Consider the following 17,323-nt stretch of genomic DNA (forward strand, 5'->3'; position numbering starts at 1 on the left):
CCCTTCCCACACTCCTGACAGACGTGTTTCTTCTCACCGGTGTGGATCACAATATGCAGCGTTAGCTGTTCCTTGCGTTTGAACGATTTCAAACATACCTGGAAGTTATAAAAACGAGATTAGTATTTATCACTTGACGTGAGCGCTCCATGATGACAATATGTGATTATTTTATCTCTCACATCATAACAATACCAGAAACGAAGGAGCGAAGTCCCAAACGACCTCTTTTTTTGTTATAGGAGTTTAACACGGAGTGTCATTCTTCCCTCCAAACGTCCTCATTGATAGGTGTATACCTACTTGAAAGATCAGTTGTGCTATGCTAGCGATGGCTATTGTCTTAGAGACGGTAGATGTGTCACTCTTCAAATTATATGAGAACCAGAGGCATACTTAGGAAAAGACCTGGACAACTATGGCTGGGTCCTACAGTATGACCCAAAAAAAAATGCGAAATTTTTATTTGGAGTCTGCATTAGCCGCCTTCACCTGTCAATTGACGTAAACAATGCAATACGCTATAACGAACGAGGAACTTGTGGCTATCGCTATCGTGGCTATCGCGATGAATAAGGTCCCTGGTCCGGACGGACTCCCAAATGCGATGCTGAAGGTGGTGGTACAGATCATTCTGAATACTTTCAGAGTAGTGCTACAAAAGTGTCTCGACGAGGGATCTTTTCCCAATTCGTGGAAATTGGCGAAATTGGTGCTACAACCGAAACCTGGGAAACCCCCAGGGCATCCATCATCGTACAGACGTATTTGTCTGCTGGACACCCTTGGAAAGTTACTGGAGAGGATAATATTCAACAGACTTATTATCTACCCAGAAGGCGAAAGTAGACTGTCGGACAGATAGTTTGGTTTTCGGAAAGGGAAATCTACGGTGGACGCCATCCAAATGGTGACAGAGTACGCGAAGCGTGCATATAAAAAGAAGTGGACAGGTGATCGTTACTGCGCCTTTGTGACGATCGACGTTAAGAATGCCTTCAACAATGCCAGCTGGGAAGCTATTGCCAAAACGCTTCACAGGATGCGTGTTACCAAAACCTTCTAATAGGAAGCTTCTTCGAAAATCGGACGTATGAAACCGAAACTGGGTTACGATCTACTGCCCTAACAGCGGGTGTTCCGTAGGGTTCCATACTAGGACCAGTGCTTTGGAATGCCATGTATAAAGGGTGATACGGTCAAAAATTGTGAAATCGTTTATTTAAAAAATCAAATTAAATTTCTTTGTCAAGTTTTGTTAGTATAAAATTCAGGAAAAATATTCAGTTAGGCTTCCGCTTTTCCAAATCCGAATTACCGGGCCTTACGCTTAACCCCTGCCATCAGATTTTGTACTGCTGCTCGTCCTTAGGAGTTTTTTGGTCTTCTTTAGGTTCCGCTTGACAATAGTCCAGTATTTCTCAATTGGGTGGAGCTCTGGCGTGTTGGGAGGGTTCTTGTCCTTGAGAACCACCTGAACGTTGTTGGCGGCGTACCACTCCATGGCATTTTGACCGTAATGGCAAGATGCCAAATCCGGCCAAACAGTACGGAACAACCGTGTGTAAACTGTTGAATTATAGAATTGAACTCTTCTAATACTTTGTGCTATAAACTATCGAAAATCAACGATGACCAGTGAATTAACAACTAAACGAGGTCAGTGGAATTCGTGCATCCATCGAATAAAGAAGCACTTGAAATATCGGAATCGGTCTTAAGTAGATTCTAAAAAGAAATCCTCTATATCGTCGCGGTTGGGTCCTATGTCGGAAAAAATTGTGTTTTGGGCCTACACATGTTTCTTCAGGAAAGGCAGCAGAAATTTATTCAAACACTCTTTCACGTAAATTTCTTGGTTGACAGTCCCGGAAGCTATGAAAATGCTGCTTTTCAAGCCACAGGTACAGATGGCTTGCCAAACCAGATATTTCTTCGCGAACTTTGACAGTTTCATGTGCTTGAAAATATCTGCTACCTTTCCCCTTCCTTTTGCCGTATAAAACTCCTGTCCCGGAAGCTGCTTGTAGTCGGCTTTGACGTAGGTTTCGTCGTCCATTACCACGCAGTCAAACTTCGTTGTCAGTATCGTCATGTACCGTCTCCGGGATCGCGCTTTGGCCGTCGTATTTTGTTTATCATCGCGATTTGGAGTCACTACCTTCTTGTAAGTCGATAGTCCGGCTCGTTTTTTGGCTCGATGCACGGTTGTAGACGATACACCCAGCTTATTTGCGGCATCTCGGAGAAAGAGGTTAAGGTTTCGCTTGAAACTACCGGCAACTCTCTTTGTCGTCTCAGTGGCTTTAGGTTTTCGATTTCCCCCCGATCCAGACTTCCTGGCTGTCGACAAACGTTCCCCAAACACTTTAATTACATTTGTAACAGCTGATTTGGCAACTTTTAGCGATTTTGCCAGCTTTGCGTGCGAGTAGCTCGAATTTTCGCGATGCGCGAGCAAAATTTTGATATGCTGCTCTTCTTCCTTGGACGGCATTTTGACAACTGAAAAGTGAATTCCAAAATCAAAATAGAAGCAACATTCTACACACACACACATCTTCAACATGAGGGGTGTTCAGATATTTTAAATGCAAAATTGAAAGAAATACGTGAAGTTGATTTTGACCAAATTTTGACGTATCACCCTTTACCTACACTTTGAATAGCTGTAATCATTCCATATGCGACAAGGAGAAGTGGTATTACCAATTTTAGTGTACATATTAATGGTGCTTCGCCAATCAGAAGATCTACCGCGAATGGTGTTATAACTCCATTGTTAAAACCAAATAGAGTTTCAAAAAACGCTTTCGAGTGCAATGGAAACCTAAGGCTTGAAAACTGAATATTCGAAAGGAATACAGCTATAAGAGACTGCTGTAATTTCGTATTGCTGTAATTGTTCTATTGTTGTAATTTCAACGAAATAGCACCAGAGCGTTCCCGAGGAAAGTATTCAAGTGCCTTCTACGAAACTGGCTTCGAATGTAAAACGATAGAAACTCCACAAACAATTTTGTGGTTATTTATGCATTTAAGTGGTTAAGAGGAGCTTAAAAGAAGATTTTTTTAATCGTAAGAAAATTTGTTTATTCCTTTAGAACTCAAAGAACTTTGAAGAGTGAAAAAACCAAGCTAATGTCCAAGATATGAACCCCAAAGAATACTCACACTGCATATGTGCGGCCTGTCCGGTATATGTGACAGCTTGTGGCGCGTCAGGTGATCCTTTCGCTTCAGCGCGGCGTGACAAATATCGCACACGAACCGTCTCTCGACGGCATGTGAAACCACATGTTGCTCGATAAGACCCCGCTCCGGGTAGGCCATCTGACACTCGGGACAGCAAAACAGTGGTGACCCATCGAGGGCCTTCGTTTCCCGGATCTGACCCGGTTTGGGGCGCGGTTTCTTCTCCTTCGGTGGTTTACGTTTCTTTTCCTTCTTGGGACGTTTACCCTTGCCTCGTTTGCCCTTCTTGGATCCGGTGGTCGTGGTAGTTGTTGTCGTTTCACTGGCATTGACATTCGTTCCATTTGTGGTGGGAGCAATTTGGCCATTGACTGCTGCCGGTGCCACTCCTCCGTTGATGGCAGACTGCTGAGGTTGGGTCATGGTTTGCATTTGGCCATTGGTGGTTACGTTGTTGGGAACGATCGGAAGCTGATTAACGTTCCCGTAGTTGGCATGACTGTTGTCCTGATGATTGTTGGCATGATGAGTCAAGTGTTGGTGGTTCAAACCTAAGCTAGCGGCCGCAGCACTGACCGCAACATTTCCCAACGCCAAGTTCAAGTTGGATCCGTTCTTCAGATTAAGCAAGTCTTTCTGCACGTTAAACGCGTTCGTTTCGACACCGATCAGTCCACTTAGCGGTCCCGGAGAAGACAACCCCGATCCTACGCCATTCGTTTCCTTCTTGATCGATTCCGAGTATTTCAAGAAGTGTTGAATTGAGATTGGCAAAGTCGCCGATAGCAAGTGTGATGAATAGTCTACGGTATTGGTGGGATTTGCCAGCGTCTGCCAGGATTGGTTAACGTTCTGTAGAATCTGTTGATTGATCATTTCGTCTCGATCGATTTTGATCGTGGTATTTTTCAACTTGTTTTGGTCCTGCATGTTGGCATTGGTGGTAAAGGAGACTGCATGTTCGGCTGTAGTTTGTGGCTGTTGACCATACGGAATGGAAATATTTTGACCGTAGGACATCGTAGTGTTGACCACTGTGGATAGAAAAAAAGGCAAATTAAAAAAATATGGCAAAAAATGTGTAAGATTGCATCATATTTCTTATTTATATTAAATATATGCTTGTATTTTGACATAGAGAATGCATCTGGGGATAACTCAAAGCAATTATTGCAAGCGGAGTGGATTGATTAATTTTTTTTTTATTATTTATTTATTTACAACATAACAAATACATTACATACATACATGAGATTTGTTTTAAAACTCCAATGGCATTGCCTTTTAAGGAGTTGTACCATTGTAGGTTTCTAAGGGTTGCATGCTTTCTCTCGATGAACCATCAGCTTTAGAAGGCCCTCGACAAGCCACACAGACATAGGCTGAACCTTGCTACCGATGGGGGACCCATACATACATACATACATACATACATACATACATACATACATACATACATTCATATAATACGCTCTGGGCTGGTAGTTCCACCTCCTCTTGGTCCAGGGCGAAAACGTGTCTGCAAGTCCGGCGTATTGCAGATGTACGGCCAAGAGAACAATCACTAAACCCACTAGAGGCCGTCGACGGGTCTGAAAAACACGCGCGGAAGAAGTGGTGCACCCGGGTACTTAGGTACCAGTATTCGGGTGTGCGGACGTGACCGGAGGGAGAGCGATCGCCAACTCGTTTTGCGCTTCGGTGGGTATAGACCCGACTCGCGAAACTAGTAGATGCGCAAAGTTGTAGCCAATGGTGGGCCGATCACTTAGGGACGTGCTTTACACGTCAGTGTCAGTGAGGCACAGTTTAAGCCGGAGGTGTCAGGGTTCGACACGCGTTTCGGGAATTGATGCGCCCGAATCGCGAGTGCAACCTGATGAGGGCGGTCTACAGCTCGATCTGCGCTTCGGGGAGTAAAGCACCCGACTTGAAGATTGAGTAGTCGCGCTGAGTGGTGACTTAAGTCAACACTACTTGTGAGTTCGGAGGAGTCTAAGTCCTACACGTTGCCCCCCCCCCCTGATCCGCGTGTTCGAACAGAGAAAGTGTCGTCGACAACTCGCTGTGTGTTTCTGGACCTTCTGGACTAGATCCACAAAGTTAGTAGTTGCGCTACATGGGGACCTCTTTCACACGATGAGATGTCGGGTCCTAACTCGTCAGAGGAGGGGTTGCGCATCAAGTTGTGTTAGAATGAGGTATTGCTGACGAGGATTCGGAAACGAGAACTGCCTTGGAGCGCACTAGCGCGAATTGACCTCCCACTATTGAAGCAAAGTGTGTCAAACAGTTCGAGGTGGAACAAAGGTCAGTGGCCCCAGGTGGACTTTATGGCTTAGGGGTTACAGTGTTCCTTAGCATTGTATCATGAGTCGTCCAATTGCACCCATGGACCCAGAGTAGCAAACTGGGGGGGACGCGGTGGCTCGCCGTGCCTTGGAATGCATCCGTAAAATGGATTTACCACCTGGGTTAACAATTAATAAAAAAAAAAAACATTCATATAATACATTCCAGGCTGCATATTTTTTTCGCGAATCGTCGTTTAAACGTCAAAATCCTCTATCAATCCACCGACCAGTGCTAAGGTTCAAGTTATACTTTCTTATAGAATGATTTTCAATTAAACTTGTTGTTCTAAAAATAGTCAAAACAACAGAGTAAGATTTTTGGTAGTTACCATGGACCGAAAAACATTTTTATATGTGTGAATAGTTCAAAATTTATAATTACAACAAAGCTAGCAGGCTGCTGGCCTAACGGTATGTTTCGTTGAAGGACATAAAGAAAAAAAAACAGTAACGCTAATTTTTGCATGAAGTAGAACTTTTCTCGGTTACAGTACAATTTTACAATTTTTTACAATAAATTTTTTTTTGAAAATTTTCTATTTGAAATCTTCTAAAAATATATATATATGCAATTGAAGATTTTTTTATTTCGGAGGTGCTAGTTCTCTTAGTTTTCACTTTCAATATTTTAAATTAAACTGGTAGCTCAAAAATCAAATCAAAAACTTTGAAAAATTTTCAAAATTATTTCAAACTAGTTACAGAGCTATTAAAACAAAGAAAATTGCATAAAACATATCAGCACCAACATGTGAAAAGGGTATAAAACACAAAGTAAACAAAACCCGTTTTCAGTGGATTCAAATAGCCCAATATAAGCTCTACTTAACACAAAAACCTTTTTTAGTTTTTCAGTTTTCGTAAGAATTATAATGCAGTTTGAGCAAAAAATTTAAAAAAATTAGAGCCATAAAATGACATTATCCTCACACAGATTGTTTTATACACCCTTTACTCCACAACAAAGCAAACGGTCTAGATGCAAAACATTAAAAGGGGAAGAATGTGGAAAGCTATTCACTCACTCCTATAGCGAGAACCATAAGCCTTTGTCAAAAAAATAGGGGAAATTTTATCTTCGTCTCGCTCACACATATGAGACATACAGTATAAAGCAAAGGGTGTATAAAACATTTAGACGAATTTCATACTCCAGCTAGGGTCTATAAACAATTGCGAGCTATTTTTTCATGATAACACCGTCGTATCGATAAAATTAGAAGAATTATCCTTCGCACCGTTTTGACCATATAGACTTGAAAGATTCCTCGTGAAATTTAATTAGCGATTTAAAAGATTACAAAATTTTCAAACGAACATAGACCCTTTTGACGTGTTGGTGCTGATATCTTCTAAACCTAAAATGGAGCAGTCTCAATTATCTGAAATTATTAGAATTATCTGAATAATTTGAATCCATACATGAATTCATTTGAATCCATTATGTTTTTAGATTTTCTGAGTGTGAAAACACTGGAGGGTATTTTATAAAAAAAAAGCTCAATTTTTTTAAAGGTTTTATCAATGACACTTTACTATCCTTGTGGCATTCGTGTCTTAAAAAAAAGAAAAAGGCTCAATGATTAAGAGAATCATTTAATATTAGGACCGCTATAACTTTTTGTGATAACGCTTATCGTGATGTGATCTGAAGTAGAAAAATATCAATGGTATTTCAATTCTTAAGCAAAAATGAAGTTCAAATGGTTGATAGCAAATTTATTCACCTTCAATATGAGTAAAAGAAAATTTGAAATTGATGTTATGTAGCCGAAGATGTGCGAATTTTAATGTCATTACTTTTGATTTTAACTGAAGTTTATGTTTGAAATTGTATTGAAAACTGGTCTGCTGAGATTTGTTTTGATTTGATCTAGGTTAAAGAAACTCAAAAAAAAATCCATAAACGAGTGGTATCATAAAAAAAAATTGGATTTTTTTTCTAAAATGCGTATCCATAGGCATCTGGGCATACAAATATTGTGAAATTATTTCAAAGCACAAGTTTGAAAAAAAACAAGATTTTTAATATTTTGTTGGAAACCAATCAAAGGATGTTGGACTGTTGTCATTCATGTATCTAAAAATTTCATTAACCCAGAATTAGTTTTCCGAGATATACACTTATGAATATAGGTTCAAGTTACATTTTGCTAACACCGAAAGGATATTCCAAAAAATTATTAAAATATAAATATAAAAAAAATAAATAAAATTTTCTTATAAAATAAGTTTTTCAATCCAAATAATCACTAATCTTTCCAAGCGTTGATTTTTTTATGTTTCAGAATGACAAAAACTTGAATAAAAAGGAAAAAATATTTTTTTTTCAAGGAAAAACATTGCTATTCTATTGCCCTGCAATAATTTTACAAATGAAAATTTATGAAACGTACTACAAATCTTTCGAAAAAAAACCTATGGGGACTCACCGACCAAATATTTTAATTTTGCATGAAAATGACTCAGAAAACGCTACATTTTCCATTTCTGAAAAAATAGAGTTACTGTTTTTTTCTCTTTTAAACATCTTCAAGAAACATACCGTGGAATTGATCTGGTGTTACGATATTGATAAAATTTACAAAATTTACCAAATTGACATCATCGACAGAAATTACATTATCGAAAAAATGAAACAAAAAAATCTGTCCAAATCGACCATTTTGGCAACATTGATAAAATTAACAAAATTGAATATACAAATTTGACAAAATTGATAAATTGACAAAATTGATAAATTGACAAAATTGATAAATTGACAAAATTAACAGTATTGACAGAGTTGACAAAATAGACAAAATTGACAAAATTGACAAAATTGACAAAATTGACAAAATTGACAAAGTTGACAAAATTGACAAAATGGACAAAATTGAATGAAATTGATAAAACTGATGAAATTGGCAAAAATGTAAAAATTAACAAAGTTGCCAAAATGAAAATAATTGTAAAAAATGACAATAATTGACAAAAATGACAAGAATGAAAAAACTACAAAAATAACATAAATGACAAAACATATTGACAAAATTTACAAAACTTATTGAAAATATTGAGTAAACATAATGAAAAAATTGATGAAACTGAAAAATTCTCCAAATCGACCATTTTGGCCAAGTTGACCAAATTTACAAAATTGAAAAAAATTGACAAACTTGACTAAATTACAGTCAAAACAAAAAAATTATGACAAAATTGAAACAAAAAATATCAAACTGACAAAATTGCATAATTGTCAAAATTGACACAACCGAAAAATTGACAAAATTGTCAAAATTGACAAAATTTACAAAATTGTCAAAATTGACAAAATTGACAAAATTGACAAAATTGATAAAACTAACAAAATTGACAAAATAGACAAAATTGACAAAATTGACAAAATTAACAAAATTGACAAAATTCACAAAATTGACAAAATTGACAAAATTGACAAAATTGACAAAATTGACAAAATTGACAAAATTGACAAAATTGACAAAATTGACAAAATTGACAAAATTGTCAAAATTGACAAAATTGACAAAATTGACAAAATTGACAAAATTGACAAAATTGACAAAATTGACAAAATTGACAAAATTGACAAAATTGACAAAATTGACAAAATTGACAAAATTGACAAAATTGACAAAATTGACAAAATTGACAAAATTAATAAAATTGACAAAATTGACAAAATTGACAAAATTGACAAAATTGACAAAATTGACAAAATTGACAAAATTGACAAAATTGACAAAATTGACAAAATTGACAAAATTGACAAAATTGACAAAATTGACAAAATTGACAAAATTGACAAAATTGACAAAATTTAATAAAATTTACAGAACATATTGACAAAATTGTTGAAATTGACAAACATGTCCCAATTGGCAAAAATGTCCATATTGATAAAACTATCAAAATTGACAAAAAATAAAAAAAATGACAAAATTACAAAAATGACTTAATTTTTTTAATTTTATACAAATGACAGAACATATTAACAGAATTGATAAAACTTACAAAAATGTACAAATTGACAAAATTATCAAAATTGAAACAAACAAAAATGTCAAGAATTGACAAAAAAAATTGACAAAAATTACAAAAAATGATAACAATGACAAAAATGACAAAAATAAAAAAATGTCAAAAATCAAAAAATGACAAAAATGACAAAAACGACAAAAAAGACTTTATTTTTTGCAATTTTACACAAATGACAAAACATATTGAAAAAATTGATGAACTGACCAAATTGTCCTCATCGACTTTTTTGGCCATATTGACAAAATTTACAAATTTGAAAAAAAATTACAAAGAATTTATAAATCTATCATTTGTTTGTTATTTTGTGTCATATGTATCCAAATATAATTTACAGGCTGTAAGAAAGGCAACAATCCAGTGTTAAGTGTATTAAATCGGGGTTTTTTTTTATTTGAGGGTGAAATGAGTGTTTTAGGGAAACCTTCTTTTAAAAAAATTTAAAGCTATTCTAAAATTAAATAAGCTGAACCATCTCAACTCTTGAGCTAATTCAAAAATTTCTACCACCGCACACAGGGGAAAACGATGTTAAAAGGTGATCAAAATTGTTTACGCCAAACTGAAGTGTTTCCGACCCATAGTGTCTTCGAGACATTTTACCTACATTTCAAGCACTTTAAATGAGCTTTTGAAAAAAAATGATTCAATCACCTAGCAGTGAGATTGAAAAAATATTTTTTGAAATTTGCATTTTAGAGGAATTATGTATTTGACAATTTTTTAGATTGTAAAAAATGTATCAATTTTGTTGAAGACGTCAACTTCGTAGAAGCTAACCTAAAAAAGTTAGAAGACTTCAAAATAAAAAAAAATTTATTCAAAATTTTCAGTTTTTTAACTATATCTTTTCAGGCCGAGGCTTATTCGAGTAAAGTATGTATGTTTGAAAGAGTTTTGAGTCACCCAAAATCGAACAGTTTTGTCGAACACACTTTATAAAAATATTCAGACTGAAACGAGTTAGATTGGAAAAACTAAGAAAAAATAGCTGTTTTCAAACACCTGTATCTTTCTAGTTCAGATGAGTTAGGTTTATTTTTGGTTGCATCAGAATCAAGCATGTTTAACCGTTATAAAAACATGGAGTTTACAACGTTAAGTTGTTTATTTTTTAGCCTTATAAATGATTTAAGTTAGCTATTTTTAAGAAATATAGAGGACAATTTTATTGCATTTAAAATAAGCCAACCGAAAAACAAACTCGTCTAATATATTGTATTTTAAGCGAAAAGATAAGTTGTAAGGTTCGTCAATGGAGGCTTAAAAACGTCATACGAGAACAATATGGCTAAAGTTTCATCAAAATAAAAACGGTTGCTAAATGTCAGTTTAAATGAACTTGAAATTTGTCCTCTAAAATCCCTGGAAATTGATAACTTCAACCATTTATAAAGCTACAAAATAACCAGTTTAGCATTGTAAACTCTATGTTTTTATAACGGTGAAACATGCTTGATTCTGATGCAACTAAAAATGAACCGAACTCATCCGAACTAGAAAGATACAGGTGTTTGAAAACAGCTATTTTTTCTTAGTTTTTCCAATCTAACTCGTTTCAGTCTGAATATTTTTATAAAGTGTGTTCGACAAAACTATTTGATTTTGGGTGACTCAAAGCTCTTTCAATCATACTTTACGAATAAACTCGGCCTGAAAGGTATAGTTAAAAAAACTGAAAATTTTGAATAAAAATTTTTTTTTTATATTTTGAACCCTTCTAACTTTTTTGGGTTAGCTTCTACGAAGTTGACGTCTTCAACAAAATTGATATAGTTTTTACAATCTGAAAAATTGTTAAATACATAATTGCTCCAAAATGCAAATTTCAAAAAATATTTTTTCAATCTCACTGCTAGGTGATTGAATCATTTTTTTCAAAAGCTCATAAAAAGTTAAAAGATACATGGAATTCAAGTACAACATTCCGGAACATTCCAAAACTAAGAATTGAGAATTACAAATTAAATGCACAAATTTTGAAGGAAGTTTCCATAACGTGTTACGAATAGATAAGCAGCGGCTAGACCAGCCAAGGCAAGGTACTCTAAGAGTACGGAACCTCAGGGCCGGCTGGCTACCGGGTAACCAAGGACTTTACGGATAAAATACAGAAATCGGAAATTTCATGTTAATTGTGGTTTTATTGATGATTTTTATGTGGCGTGTTGTCTGTGTGTACAATATACAATTTCTGTCTGTAATGTGGCGTGTTAACTCTCACTAACTGTGGGTTTGCTGCTGGTGGGGCTGCGTCGCGACGTCGTGGTTCTGAAAATCCAGTTCCGGAAGCAGGAGGGCCGTTGATGTATTGGCGTATCAACGGGGTGCCGAAACTGTCGGCGCCAGCGGGCGTTGCTGGACTCAGTTTTTGTAGGCGTCTTCCTTCATTGGCGTTTAATCGGCCTGCCCACGAGAGTGCCCCGTATCCGGACAGGCCGAGAAGGGAAGTCCTCCTTGGGAGTTAGGGTTCCTCAGAACCCGAGGACGATGATGATGGTCTTTTACGGTTAGGCGCGAGACCACTAAGAATCTGCGGGCCGAGCCGTGAGGAAGTCAACCGGTGTTTCCGGGCGAATTCCTTGGAATTACACGAACACTAAACACAACACGGACTTTACTCACGGACGCCTGGTACAGAAGAGACTCGAAAAACGGAAGCAGGCTTCCTTTTCGGCTTTTTCATTTCATTTTCCAAATATTCCTCCTTTCCTCCTCTGTTAGTTGACAGCAGCCAGCAGTAAAATATAGCCTACTGTGGTGCTATCTTGTTGTGAGACTAGACAAGGAACATGAATTTTCTAGAGCTAAACAAACAAAACTACAAAATGAAAACAAAAATCAAACGATTTGTAACCAACCAGTTACGAACGAACATATTTTTTTTTTCATTTTCGATTAAGAGTTAATGACCGTTGATTTATTTTTATTAATTTTTGTTTTGAAACTTTCAAAGTGTTGTTGAACTGATTTTTCCAGATCAAATGTTCTGTTTTTTTATTATTTGTCACAAATTTGCTACGAAGGCTACAAAATCACATTATTACAGAGTTATACTGGTCAAACCACAGATTTTTTCCAATAATCTAAGCTTTAGAGAGAATTGATAAATAATATACAATGTATTGAACTGCATTTTTCATTCAATTTGACGTACAATACTGCAGAATCACATGTGACATAAAATGAGATTTTTGAATTTTCCAGATGCATAAAAATCTGAAGACACGTTCGCTTGATGTCATGAATTTTGAAAATTCTACCAGATGTCAAGACCATAATTTTTGAAGATCAAAATTTTTGACCACGCAAATTTTAGTTGAATTTTTCCTCATATTTCTGGATTTTGAAAAGGTGCAGCTAAATCTTGGGAATGTCTTAAAAAGCTCGATAGTTTAAAAAAATATTTCCCTTCACTTTGTTATTTTAAAAATCTTTTCCTTGCCGCGGAAACTATAAATATTCTGTTTTGTAAATATGTTCATACTATCACATTAATCAAAATATTCATTAAACCTTTTATGTATTCAATACTTTCTTGACTCGACATTTGCCAACGTATTAAAATTAATGTACAATCAAACCATGTTAATAGGTTTGACGATCCAGAAAAAAAATCCTTGTCCTTAATGGTAATCAGAAACAGATTGAAATGAAAAATCCAAGAGTTAGAAAAATACTCTAATGGGTTTAAAGTTATTATCATGAAACTAATTGATCATTCATATATTTTGATTTTTTTATTAAAAACAAAAACTATACATCTTCACAATGTGGCTTTATCAAACTTTAAAATTTTGAAAATTTGAGGTTTTTGGCTCTTCCGACTCAAAAAGTTGCCGACCACTGCCCTAAACTAATATTCAATAGAACATATTATCTGCAAAAAAGATATTTTACCATTCCATATTGAGCCCAAAATCAAAACAATCCCATCCTCGCGGTTTCAAAGTTGCTCCCATCGTGGGCATTTTCTGTGAATCACCCCCGACACTTTCAACAGATACCCATCCCCACACACACTTCCAACACAGGGGTGAGGTGGGGGCATGGGAACAACACCCACCAAAAACCACCCAGTCCATAAAACTCGTACCCCACCCCACCCCTCGAAAAAACCGCTAACTTTGTATTGGAAAATGATATGGTCAAAGGACATCACAACTACTACCCCACCCTAAAACATCCACCTAGTGAATGATTTTCCCGCTGCTAGCTGCATCGAATGAGCCTGAATGTATGCAACCACGCCACACCACACTATTCCAGCCAGTCAGCACCGAAATTCGCGAGTGAGCTTACTCACACCAAAACACGTGGTTGGAGGAGGAAAAAGTAGCAACATAGATTTGCTGTCCCCCTCCCCCACCCCTTTTTTGTGTTGGTTAATTCGAGCGAGGGAACCATTTTCCGAATAATGAAGGGCGTCCCTTTTATCACAGGAAAAGTCCCCGGAAAAATTTTCCCCGGAATTTGGGACCCAAACTTACTTGAGGTAGTGTTCTGATTAAAATGATTCCCGTTGGCCGCCGCATGGTATCGATTAAGATCCTGCTGCTGCTGTTGTTGTTGCTGTTGCTGCTGCTGTTGGGGGGTCTGCTGCTGGGGTTGTTGCTGCTGTCCCAGACTGGCCACGGTTCCAAGCGCCGCCAGGCCAACGGCGCCATTTGCTTGATTGGTACTGGTAAAGGCACCATCGTTGCTGCCGAATTTGGCCGCAAACTGATGGATCCCGGAAAAGGGACCCCCAAAGGCGGAGAAATTCATCACTCTTTTCCCTGGCCTCTCTGCACGCTTGGGTGGGAGATGATTTTTGATCTGGAACTGGCACTTGAAAATTCCCTAAATCCCTTTTTGGCACTCCAAACTAGTCTTCCAAACGTCGTCCGTCGCTCGAAAATCTTATGCACCTTTCAAAGAAACCACATTTTCCATTCGCACTGGTAATCCACCTTGCTGCATCCCAGATTTGTGACGCCTGGCCGTGATTCAACCGTGCGAACAAAAAAAAAAGTTCACGGTCACGATGTGCAAAAATCCTACACTTTTTTCCTCCGACCCTAAAAACCCGAAAAATCCGCACGTGAAAAAACTATCCACCAAGGCCCATTTTCCTCCGCAACCCAAGCGCAATTCGAAACAACCCGATCCGAACAGTTTGATGGGAAAAAGGAAGGAAAATTGTTTAAGAACCAGACAGACGACGGTTTTTGCTGCTTCAGCCAGCTACTTCTGAACCGAGAGAGATGACGAAGACGAAAGCAGACAGGACACGACGCACAGCACAGTCACAGGACACAGGACGATACTCGATGAATGAGTGAGTGAGGGTGGAAAAACGGTCCTGCCTGGTCCTGGTGCCTTTTCCCATTTCTGGCTGTGTTCGTGGGATTTTGGGTAGGGGCGACGAGCTTTTCCACGAAAAACTGCAGTCCGCAAAACTATGTTGGTACATCAGGATATAGGGTGGGGTTGAGTTGTAGCAGCTTTATCCTGCCATGGAAGTGAGTGTGGTTGGTGGAAAACCTGGAGTGCGTGTGTGTGTGTAGGTGGATGTTTTGCAACCTGTCCGCTTTGTGTCTCGCTGGGGTGACTAAGAAACTGGTTTCCCAAAGAAATATAATTTGTATTTTTCTTTTTTCTTAGGATTTTTTTTTCATCAGATTTAAAAATACATACGAAAAATGCAAAAAATGTCACTTCTATCCTCAAGTTATTTAAAATTTAAATAGTTAGAAAAGAATGGATGCAATTTTAAAATAAATAAATAAATAAAGAAATAAAAAAAAAACAAGTTAAAAATAGACGTGCATTTGATGCAAATAAAAAGGGATTCTTAGGTCGAATTCACAGTGAGCGCGGTGCGAAGTGCGAAGCGAATTTTCAATTCGCGCGGAAAACCGCTTCTCATTGAAACACGTTGAAAAATACATCGACCGGCCACAGTGCAAGCGAATTTTCGTGCGAACACCTGGCTGGATCGCGCGAATTCATCCTGTTCATCCGGACATACACTGAAAATATTCTCTCGGATATTTTTTATCGTAAAATGATTTATCAAAAAAAATTTTTTCAAAAGTTTATTTATTTAATTATCATTGCCGTTTCTGTTTTGGTAATGAAAAATGCACGGTTTTTTAGCGCGGATTTTCGAAACAAACGCGGTTTCAGTCTTTTTCTATTGAAACAAATTATAACTGGCAATAAACGACCGGTGGCATGAAAGCCCCACAATATGTGTATAGGGTGAAGGGGCTGAACGGATAGAAGTTGGAATTTGTTATCCGACGCCACCTTGAAATCCAATATGGCCCCTTTCACTCAACTTTAAAATGCTGGAAGTGACTGAAAAGCACATGAAACTCCCACAATATGGGTATTGGATGAAAGTACTCAATAAGTAGAAGTCGAATTTGGCTGTCCGACGCCATTTTGAAAAACAAGATGGCGGTTTCCGCTTAATTCAAAATGCAATAAATAACTGAAAATCGTAAGGTCCATCCACAATATAAGAAATCAGTAAAAGGGATTTACTGACAAAAATTTAACAAAAATTTTGAGAGAACTGCAAAAAAGCACTGAAAAGAATAAACAAAAATATAACAAGTGTTATAAAACTAAAGTAATATTGACAAAAATAATACAAAACTGTGGGAAAATATGAATAACTATTACTAAAATTAAAAAATATGACAAAAAAAATAGTGACAAATGACAAAACTTTGAATAAAACACGCCAAATGTGGTTAAATAATTAAGCCAAAAAATATGACAAATATTACAAAATAGAAAATATGAGAAAAAAATCACAGAAATGGCAAAACTATGACAAATGAGAAAAAAAAATTATGATAAAATTATAATCAAAATTTGATAATAAAATGACCTGACAGAACTAATATAAGGACCAATATTTGACAATAAATTTACAAAAATGACAAAATAATAACAACAAATTTACAATAAAATCACAAAAATCTGACAAAAAATTAGGCAAAATGGCTAGAATATGATAAAGTTTTGAAAAAAATATGACAAAAATTTGTCAAAAATAATGACAATAATCTAACAAAATTATGAAAAATGAGATAAAAATATAACAAAATACTTTCAAATATATGTAAGAAAAATGACAAAATGATGACAAATACGACATAAAAATCACAAAATTAAAAAAAAAAGACAAATCCAAACATATAATAATAATAATAATAATTTATTAATGATGAATATGTAAAAAATATATCGCAAATACGACGAAAAAATGACACAATCTATAAAAATCTATGGGCTTGTGATATGTGTAACTCAGTTGGCATGTAAGTTCCCTCCTAAGCCAATGTCCGTGAGTTCAAATACAAGAGTAATCATCGAATGCATTTGTACTGGAAAAGACTTTCAGCATGAAGAGAAGGTGGTAAAACGAATATAATCGAACGAAAAAAGACAAAACTATAAAAAAAAACTTACAATCAAATGAACAAAAAATCTGACAGAACTATGACAAAAATATGACAAACGAAAACATGACAAAATTATGACAAAAATTAAAATAAAATGACAAAAATCTTACAGTACTATGACAACCTTTGTCAATTGTCATAGTTTTGTTTTATCATAGTTTTGTAACATTTTTTCATACTTTTGTTGCATATATTTTTATCACATTTGTAAGATTTTGGTCATAGTATTGCCAGATTTATGTTATTTTATTTCAAAATTTTGTCATACAGACC

General features: G+C 36.2%; 1 protein-coding gene across 1 annotated transcript in view; it reads right to left on the reverse strand.

Annotated features, from left to right (window-relative positions):
* Nucleotides 1–14,852, reverse strand: part of LOC129751185 (specificity protein transcription factor 3-like) — a 29,377-nt gene extending 14,525 nt beyond the window's left edge. The window contains exons 1-3 of the mRNA XM_055746546.1: nucleotides 14,078–14,852; nucleotides 3,175–4,229; nucleotides 2–98 (exon numbers count right to left, since the gene is read on the reverse strand). Of these exons, the coding sequence (XP_055602521.1) occupies nucleotides 2–98; nucleotides 3,175–4,229; nucleotides 14,078–14,354 (1,429 nt within the window). The 5' untranslated portion in view covers nucleotides 14,355–14,852. The remainder of the gene's footprint in view (nucleotide 1; nucleotides 99–3,174; nucleotides 4,230–14,077) is intronic.
* Between the last annotated feature and the right edge of the window lie 2,471 nt (nucleotides 14,853–17,323).

This window comes from Uranotaenia lowii, chromosome 3, assembly GCF_029784155.1.
Source record: "Uranotaenia lowii strain MFRU-FL chromosome 3, ASM2978415v1, whole genome shotgun sequence".
NCBI classification, from domain to species: Eukaryota; Metazoa; Arthropoda; class Insecta; order Diptera; family Culicidae; genus Uranotaenia; species Uranotaenia lowii.